General features: G+C 35.7%; 1 protein-coding gene across 2 annotated transcripts; it reads left to right on the forward strand.

Moving 5' to 3' along the window:
- The first annotated feature begins 4 nt into the window (after positions 1–4).
- Positions 5–8,256, forward strand: LOC147873616 (fizzy-related protein homolog). Of its 2 annotated transcripts, none has more exons than XM_087350055.1 (5): positions 5–132; positions 812–944; positions 1,661–1,818; positions 2,949–3,083; positions 3,208–8,256. In XM_087350055.1, exons 1-5 carry the CDS (start codon positions 70–72, stop codon positions 3,250–3,252), a joined length of 534 nt encoding a protein of 177 aa, XP_087206181.1. In that variant the 5' UTR covers positions 5–69; the 3' UTR covers positions 3,253–8,256. The 2 variants fall into 2 exon arrangements, with proteins under 2 accessions (XP_087206181.1, XP_087206180.1); XM_087350054.1 differs by having other exon boundaries at positions 9–132; positions 2,886–3,083.
- The last annotated feature ends 1,595 nt before the right edge of the window (positions 8,257–9,851 follow it).

Below are 9,851 nucleotides of genomic sequence, written 5' to 3' on the forward strand. Positions count from 1 at the left end.
GTTTCCTGTGAGCCTTGTTCATTTTAACGTATCCTCGCTAGCAGTTCATATCTTAAGGTGAAATGATTTATGCAAAATCGGGATCCCCTCTCAACGCTTTTACTAATTTGTAGAATAAAACAATATAGCCAGGTAATAAATGATTCCTTTGCTGAATTATGTGAACGAAATACACCTATTGGCACCTCTGCATTCTTGTGTTATTTAGTGATATGCATAATGGCAGGGGTAGGTGACATCGTTACTGCATTGGTGATACTCTTTTGTCTCTAACAGCTTTCTGAGTTGAGACGGAATGCCTTTCCTCTTTTTTACTGAAATTTGTAATATTCAAAGTTCGTAAACATACACGGGATATATAAATTAATTTGTAGAAATCTTTGGACTAATTGATGTAATTAGGTAAGTAGCTTTGTGTTTTAAGTGCTTTCCTACATTGACTATGTGTGTGTGTCATTGCCTTGATTCTCTTAATGTTCCGTCTTTTAAAATGAACTGGTTTAATTTGTAATGGTACTGTAGTTTCTTATTCATTTGATAAAGCTACTTTTGTGAAATTTGTTAGATTCTGATACCTGCGTTTCAATACTTCTTAGTACCATACAGAAGAGGGTGAGCTGTGTCTTGTGACATAACCTTTCACAACAGCAGATTTTTAATTTTTCCTACTTTCTATTATAATAATAGCGGTTATAACTTCTAAATATTTCTATTATTTCAGTAGTTGTAACTTTTATTCATTGTATTATAATTATTGCTGAAAAGTATGTTTTAAAATTATTGTCATCAATTTCAATTACTATAAATAAAGGTTTGCGGCTTGAAGTGGTCTCCAGACAAGCAGAGCCTGGCATCCGGTGGCAGTGACAGTCGTCTCAGTATTTGGAATCTCCATTCAGACTCACCTGTCCAGACTTACAAGCAGCATTTGGCAGCAGTGAAAGGTAGGAATCATTGTGTTTATCATCCACATTTGTGACATATTAAAATAAGATTCTATGAAGTGAGTAAATATTGTTATTATATTGTCACATGTTTTTGCAGGCTTTGCTGCAAGAAAATGATGCACTTAAAACCATAACTGCTGGAAGAATCGGTTCCAATCATTGCCCTTACATCACATTTTTGTGGATATATTCCTAATGTGAAATAACAAGAATGTTATGTTTTGGTTCATGTTTTCAAAACGATATTGATTGTGGAAGGGGTTGATTGAAAATGAATAGGAGCAAATTTTGTGGAATGCCATCATACCATGCCCTTAGCATAAATTGAAATACTCCAGATCATCTCTACACACACACACACACACACACACAAAAAAAATATGAAAATGCATTTCTTTTCCCCTGTACTGTCTATAGTATTTGCTGCTTCACATGATTCATAATTGAGTGCTGGAACAGAAAATTGAGAAGAGCGTAATATAACTGATACAAGTTCATAGTTTCTCCAACATGGTGCTCATATTCTTTGGATGCCATTGATTTCACTGTTCTGTGCAGCATTCATAATTTGCAAAGTAAATTTCTTCATGTTTCTCGTAGTTGCCTTCTCTGTTCTATTTGTTTATGTTAATATTTTATGCGGAATCTTGTACCATGCTGATGATCATGTGCACACAATGTAGTAATATACTCAAATAAATTTTATTTTACAGCTATTGCCTGGTCCCCACAACAACGTGGACTCTTGGCTAGCGGTGGAGCTGATCGGTGTATTCGTTTCTGGAACACACTCACAGGACAACCAAAGCAGTTTGTGGACACTGGATCTCAAGTCTGTAATCTTATCTGGTCTAAACATTCCTCTGAACTGGTAAGTTCCTTGCATGTCGATGTGATCTGCAATTTGTTCTTGGAACGATATTGTTGATAGAAGTAAGAATTGTATTTTTATTTTTTTTGTGGATAGTTAAGTGTTTGTAAAATAGAAGATTAAATTGAAATATATATTGTGAACTCCTTAAGATAGGCAAAAATAATTTTGAAATTCCATTTGCTTCAGACATAATTTATAAAATCTGTACATTTGTACTTTGGTGAAGATTGCACTTAATCCAACCATAAAATTATAACTGCGAGTTGCTCCACTTGGGACGGTTCCTTACCTTCACCCTATGTTGGCAGTGTAAAAGGGCCAGCTTTACATCGAATAAGTTTTCATTAGGTTAATACTTGTCGTTTACAGAGGAATTAACAGGGTTTTCAATCATCCACATCTCTCAGATTTTCCTTATGAACTGATGTCTTCACATTTTCCAAAAATAAATTCTTGGGAAATGGAGTATACCGTACCCCCCACTGTGGTTCAGAGCACTCAGTAAACTTTAGGGCCCCTCTTAGTAATCACCGTTTTGTTTGGGGTAATGGAATCTGCTCTGTTGTGAACAGGAGATTCTAGACTTGCCCAGAGTTGGCAGAGGCCTGAAAAGATCATCCCTGGAGACATTGTGAACCAGAAACATTTAAATGATGAGCTGTATTTTCCTTTTCCTAGAATACCTTTGGTGCATGCGATGTACCAATACGTGTTGTCTAGGCATGTTTGAGTCCGTATAGAGGACCTGATAAGTTTTCTTTGTACTTCCATACACTTACAACTCTAGACACTTGGCATGTAAAGTACTCCGTAATTGTACTCTGCAATCTGTAATACCAACATGACATGGTACAAGTTGTGAGGTATCTGGATTACGATCTACAGTGACGCCAATATCCATTATCCTGTGCATTAACTGATGATGTCATTGGCTGTGTCATTGTTCGCATCATTACCTGTTAAATGAGAATGGCTGACAAATTTTCATGGAATTTGGTATGGATGTTATTCCAGATTGTTACTTTTAATTCCATTTCTTGTGGAAATTTAATTTTTTGTTGTAGGTTAGCACCCACGATACGTTGAAGAACCATATACGTATTTGGAGATATCCCCGCATGTCCCAGGTAGCAAGTCTCACTGGCCATTCATCTGCAGTGCCTTATGTTGCTGTGTCTCCAGATGGAGAAGACATCGTAACTGGGGCTGGGGATGAGACACTGCACTTCTGGAAAGTATTTGATAGAGATCGTTCACAGAAGGTAAGATGTTTAACTCATTCATTGGGAGGGGGAAACTTGTATCTTGTAATGTTAACATTTTTTTAAGGTTACATTTGTGGACATTAATAAAAATGTTTCATGTGATTTTCATCTCTTGTTTCAGGAGAAGAAATCATCAGTGTTGGATCTCTTCCAGAGCATCAGATGAAGAAGCCTGAGGGGAAGAGCGCTCGGAGACCTAGATATACATGGGAGTATATTGTTAGTTGGGATGTGTGGGAGATACGAGCTGAAGGAGTTTGGATTAGTTGGCACAGTACTGGGTCTGGTCGAGGTCTTTGTTTTATTAAATGATGAACCTTTGGGTTCCCAAATCATATAGTTAGTTACTTCGTTATATTTAATTGTGTTGAATTTTTATTTTCAAAGATATAGTTAGAGAAGACTCGTGTTTACTCTTTAATGCCAAATACCCAGAAGTACATGTTTCTTAAATCTCTGTGAGTAATCAGCTATTTAGCCTTTTCATATATATATATGTATACAGAGTGAGTCAAAAGTATGTTTACAAAGTATGTGATTGTACTGGCATAATGCATGCCTGAAGTTTCGAGGAAACCCTGTTGTGTGCATCGTGCTCGGGCATGTGTAGAGAATTGTGGAGCAACTTCTGAGCATCTGCTACAAAGTAACATCCTTGTCCTTATACTTGGCTTTAAAGGCATTCACTGAGACTTATTTTTGGCTATTATTTTGAAAAATAAGCTTTTGACGCCACATGTTCATAAAAACATTTTTTCCAATTTTTTATCGAGGAATACACACACAGTTTGGAAGCATACTTTTGACTCAATGTGTATATGATTGTTTGATATTTTATTGTGTTGTATTTTTATTTTCAAATATATAGTTAGATAAGACTTGTGTTTACTCTTTAATGCCATATACCCAGAAGTACATGGTATTAAATCTCTTTGTAAGTAATCAGCTATGTAGCGTTTTCATATATATATATGTATACAGAGTGAGTCAAAAGTATGTTTACAAGGTATGTGATTGTACTGGCAGAATGCGTGCCTGATGTTTCGAGGAAACCCTGTTCTGTGCATCGTGCTCGGGCATGTGTAGAGAATGGAAGAGCAACCTTTGAGCATCTGTTACAAAGAAACATCCCTATCCTTATACTTGGCTTTAAGAGCATTAATTGAGACTTATTTTAGGCTATTATTTTGAAAAATAAGCTTTTGAGGCCACATGTTTATAAAAACATTTTTTCCTATTTTTGTTCGAGGAATACACACACAGTTTGGAAGCATACTTTTGACTCAGTGTGTATATGATTCTTTTTCATTAAATTGTTTGATATTTAATTGTGTTGTATTTTTATTTTCAAATATATAGTGAGATAAGACTTGTGTTTACTCTGTAATGCCATATACCCGGAAGTACATGGTATTAAATCTCTTTGTAAGTAATCAGCTATGTAGCGTTTTCATATATATATATGTATACAGAGTGAGTCAAAAGTATGTTTACAAGGTATGTGATTGTACTGGCAGAATGCGTGCCTGATGTTTCGAGGAAACCCTGTTCTGTGCATCGTGCTCGGGCATGTGTAGAGAATGGAAGAGCAACCTTTGAGCATCTGTTACAAAGAAACATCCCTATCCTTATACTTGGCTTTAAAAGCATTAATTGAGACTTATTTTAGGCTATTATTTTGAAAAATAAGCTTTTGAGGCCACATGTTTATAAAAACATTTTTTCCTATTTTTGTTCGAGGAATGCACACACAGTTTGGAAGCATACTTTTGACTCAGTGTGTATATGATTGTTTTTCATTAAATTGTTTGATATTTAATTGTGTTGTATTTTTATTTTCAAATATATAGTTAGATAAGACTTGTGTTTACTCTTTAATGCCAAATACCCAGAAGTACATGGTATTAAATCTCTTTGTAAGTAATCAGCTATTTAGCCTTTTCAAATATATATATATATGTATACAGAGTGAGTCAAAAGTATGTTTACAAAGTATGTGATTGTACTGGCATAATGCATGCCTCATGATTCGAGGAAACCCTGTTTTGTGTATCGTGGTGGGGCATGTGTAGAGAATGGAGGAGCAACCTTTGAGCATCTGTTACAAAGAAACATCCCTGTCCTTATACTTGGCTTTAAATTCATTCATTGAGACTTATTTTTGGCTATTATTTTGAAAAATAAGCTTTTGAGGCCACATGTTTTTCAAAACATTTTTCCAATTTTTGATCGAGGAATGCACACATAGTTTGGAATCATACTTTTGACTCAGTGTGTATATGATTGTTTTTCATTAAATTGTTTGATATTTAATTGTGTTGTATTTTTATTTTCAAATATATAGTTAGATAAGACTTGTGTTTACTCTTTAATGCCATATACCCAGAAGTACATGGTATTAAATCTCTTTGTAAGTAATTAGCTATTTAGCCTTTTCAAATATATATATATGTATACAGAGTGAGTCAAAAATATGTTTACAAAGCATGTGATTGTACTGGCAGAATGCGTGCCCGATGTTTCGAGGAAACCCTGTTGTATGCATCGTGCTCGGGCATGTGTAGAGAATGGAGGAGCAACCTTTGAGCATCTGTTACAAAGAAACATCCCTGTCCTTATACTTGGCTTTAAAGGCATTCATTGAGACTTATTTTTGGCTATTATTTTGAAAAATAAGCTTTTGAGGCCACATGTTCTTCAAAACATTTTTCCAATTTTTGATCGATTAATGCACACACAGTTTGGAAGCATACTTTTGACTCAGTGTGTATATGATTGTTTGATATTTAATTGTGTTATATTTTTATTTTCAAATATATAGTTAGAGAAGCCTCATGTTTACTCTTTAATGCCATATACCCAGAAGTACATGGTTCTTAAATCTCTTTGTAAGTAATCAGCTTGTTAGCCTTTTCATATATATATATATATATATATATATATATATATATATATATATATATATATACAGATTAAGTCAAAAGTATGTTTACAAAGTATGTGATTGTACTGGCAGAATGCGTGCCTGATGTTTCGAGGAAACCCTGTTGTATGCATCGTGCTCGGGCATGTGTAGAGAATGGAGGAGCAACCTTTGAGCATCTGTTACAAAGAAACATCCCTGTCCTTATACTTGGCTTTAAAGGCATTCATTGAGACTTATTTTTGGCTATTATTTTGAAAAATAAGCTTTTGAGGCCCCATGTTCATAAAAACATTTTTTCCTATTTTTGATCGAGGAATACACACAGTTTGAAAGCATGCTTTTGACTCAATGTGTTTATGATTGTTTTTCATTAAATTGTTGGATATTTAATTGTGTTATATTTTTATTTTCAAATATATAGTTAGATAAAAAGAAAACGGGACTGGTGATGGAAGAAAATTATGGTTCCATATGAGCAATCTGAGCATTGTATTTTCAAAGTAGCTTTCTCCTACATCTACACTCTGAATGTCTTCATACATTGCCACCATTTGAGAAGGTTGTGTGAGCTGAAGTAGACGTTTCTCTTGTGTGTGTGTTGTGAAGCAAGAGTGGAACAAAGATCGAACATCAAATTTTGTGTTCTGCTGGGCAAAAGTGCCACGGAAACGTTTTGAATGATGAAGCAAGTGTACGGAGATAATTGTTTGTCTCATACATGTGTTTTTGAGTGGCATAACCGTTTCTGCCATGGAAGAGAGTCAGTGGAAAACGAACATCCTAGACCAGCAAAAACGATTTGAACGCCAAAGTTGATTGAAAAGGTGCGAGAAATAATCACCAATGATCGATGTGCAATGCTTCGAATGATTTCAGATGATCTGTGCGTTAATAAGGAAACCATTCGACAAATAATAACTTAGGATTTGAAAAAAATGTAAGGTCTTGCACGGTTTGTTCCACATTCATTAACAGACGATCAACCACAGCTCTGAGTTGAACACTGCAGGGAACTCATTCATGCCACTGAAAACAAACCCAACTTCCTGAATTCGATCATTACGGGTGACGAGACGTGATGTTTCCAGTACGACCCCGAAACAGAGCTACAAATTGCGGAGTGGAAGTCGGCAAACTCTCCCCAAGTCAAGAAAGATTAAAAATCAAAACAATGATAACCATTTTCTACGACAGTGAGGGAATTGTGCGCAAAGTGTTCATACCCAGTGGCGAGACAGTTACTGCTGCCAACTATCTGGACATTTTGAAACGTTTGCTTCAGAGAATCCGTCGTGTATGGCCTCAGTATCGAGAAGACGGAAGTTGGTTCCTGTTGCAAGACAAAGTGCCGAGCCATAAGGCTCTCATTGTTAGGGAGTTTTTGGTCACCAAAAAAGTCTGTGTATTATCGCAGCAACCATATTCACCAGACTTAGCACCGTGTGACTTATTTTTGTTTCCAAAACTCAAAGCACCACTGAAAGGCTGTTATTTGATAACGTGTACACCATTTAAAGGGCTGTAATGAGAGTACTGAACAGAATTCCAGACACGGCCATCCGCCTTTCCTCTCATTTGCTTCATCGTCGTTGTGTGTAGCGTGTAGGTGCAGGAGAAAGCTACTTTGAATTACAATGCTCAGATTGCTCATACATGGAACCATAATTTTTTTCCAGCAGCAGTCCCGTTTTCCAGTTGCCGCACTGTGTATATAGTTAGATAAGACTCATGTTTACTCTTTAATGCCACATACCCAGAAGTACATGGTTCTTAAATCTCTTTGTAAGTAATCAGCTATGTAGCCTTTTCATGTATATATATATATATATATATATATATATATATGTATATAGAGTGAGTCAAAAGTATGTTTACAAGGTATGTGATTGTACTGGCAGAATGCGTGCCTGATGATTCGAAGAAACCCTGTTGTGTGCATCGTGCTCGGGCATGTGTTGAGAATGGAGGAGCAACCTTTGAGCATGTGTTACAAAGAAACATCCCTGTCCTTATACTTGGCAATAATTGCATACATTGAAACTTATATTTAGCTGTTATTTTGAAAAATAAGCTTTTGAGGCCACATGTTCATAAAAACATTTTTTCCTATTTTTGATCGAGGAATACACACATAGTTTGGAAGCATACTTTTGACTCAATGTGTATATGATTGTTTTTTCATTAAATTGTTTGATATTTAATTGTTTTGTATTTTTAATTTTAAATATATTATTAGATGTGAGACTCGTCTTCACTCTTTTAATGCAAGATACCCAGAAAGAAGTACAAGATTCATAATACTTTTGATAAGTAATCAGCTCTTTGGCCTTTATATATATATTTTTTAAGAAAAAACAGTAGAGTATTAATGTTTGAGGACCGAAAAGGAGATAAGATTCTTGCTTCCCAATTCTTCATTGTTTCCTTTCACTTGTGTTCTGTTATTATTCGTTTATTTCTCAGACAAATCCTCATTTGGAGTGATAATGGGTCATTATCAACCACCCAAACCTGCTGTACATGGAGTGTATGTATTGTAGCAATTATCAGGCGCATTATTCCATCATCTTGTCAGCGGTCTCATACAGTGTGTCTCACTAAATGCGGAATCCACTGACACTTGCCAGTGCAGCAGCAGGAAGCAAACTGCCAGGAATTGAGGTGGACACAATTTGAACGTAGCCTAGCCATCACATGCTTGTAGGTGGGTTTTAACTTACAACATGGGACTCATATGAGCAAACTGTTTAATGTGATTTCATATTCCACCCAAATAAAATGATATAAAAATGCACCTGCTGATGATAATGTGAATCCTTTATGTCGTGCATTCATGGCTTAAATATGTGTTTCTTTTCACAATTGTAAACGGTGTTGTTTACTGGTCACATTCGGTGCCCTGTGCCAGTGTAATGTTTGTCATTCTGCACTTTTGAAGTGTGCAGTCTGTCTCATAAATGAAATTCTTGATCCAATAAAATAGTCTCAAATATCTGTGGAATAACGGAATGGAATGGCTATCTTCTGAGGTACAGATTTTTTCCTGTGAAGTTCAGAATAAATTTCCATTTTTCAAACTTGAACATATGACAATATGTTTATATGTTTGTTTCATGAGGTGTGACAATTACATCCCTGAAATGCCCCATAAAAGCAGGATAAGACTGCTTGAACCAGATTGTGTGGGGTCAGGATAGCATCTAAAGCCAAGAGTTTGTGAACAGAATTGTAAGTATTTATGTGTCCTTTTCTAAATGCAAGGAATTTTTTGCCCAGTTTCATACACATGAAGTGCCTTAATAGCCTTCTGTAGTTAATGTGAATGGATTTGTTGCAGATCACAGAGGTGGTGGCTGGGAGTGTGCAGCATTTTCGGTTCGTGGACAGGTGTTTGAGTGTCCACCAGACTAAGTAAGTGCTGCTTTGGTTTACTCTGGAAAGATGTTGCTGCAACATAATTGTCCTTAATCTTCATGCCCAAATGAGGACAAAAGTGATGATATCAAGAATAGTTTTCTGAAGATGTAGAATTAGTATTTGATACATTTGGCAAGTATCACTTGAATATTCTGCTAGGAGATTTCAGTGCAAAAATGAGGAGGGAGGATATTTTCAAACCCACAATAGGTATTGAGAGTCTGCATGCACCTAGTATTGACAATGGTGTTGGAGAAACAGATTTCGCTACGTCAAAAGATTTAATTGTAAAGAGAACAGTATTTCCACATTGTGATATTTTTAAATACACTTGAACTACTCAAGATGGTAGCATAAACAATTGGATAGATCATTTTTTAGTAGATAATAGAAGGCAGACAAGTATAATTGATGTGAGATCA

Source organism: Zootermopsis nevadensis, unplaced genomic scaffold (assembly GCF_977971745.1).
Source record: "Zootermopsis nevadensis isolate Lab colony 2312 unplaced genomic scaffold, Znev_1.0 Znev_ptg000017l, whole genome shotgun sequence".
NCBI classification, from domain to species: domain Eukaryota; kingdom Metazoa; phylum Arthropoda; class Insecta; order Blattodea; family Termopsidae; genus Zootermopsis; species Zootermopsis nevadensis.

What these genes read in the sequence shown, in the direction of transcription:
- LOC147873616 (XM_087350054.1), top strand. Translation starts at nt 70, where the DNA reads ATGCAAAATCGGGATCCCCTCTCAACGCTTTTACTAATTTGTAGAATA. An exon ending in GAATAAAACAATATAGCCAG is followed by an intron (nt 133 to 811) that starts GTAATAAATGAT and finishes CTATAAATAAAG; the next exon opens with GTTTGCGGCTTGAAGTGGTC. An exon ending in CTAAACATTCCTCTGAACTG is followed by an intron (nt 1,819 to 2,885) that starts GTAAGTTCCTTG and finishes TTTTTGTTGTAG; the next exon opens with GTTAGCACCCACGATACGTT.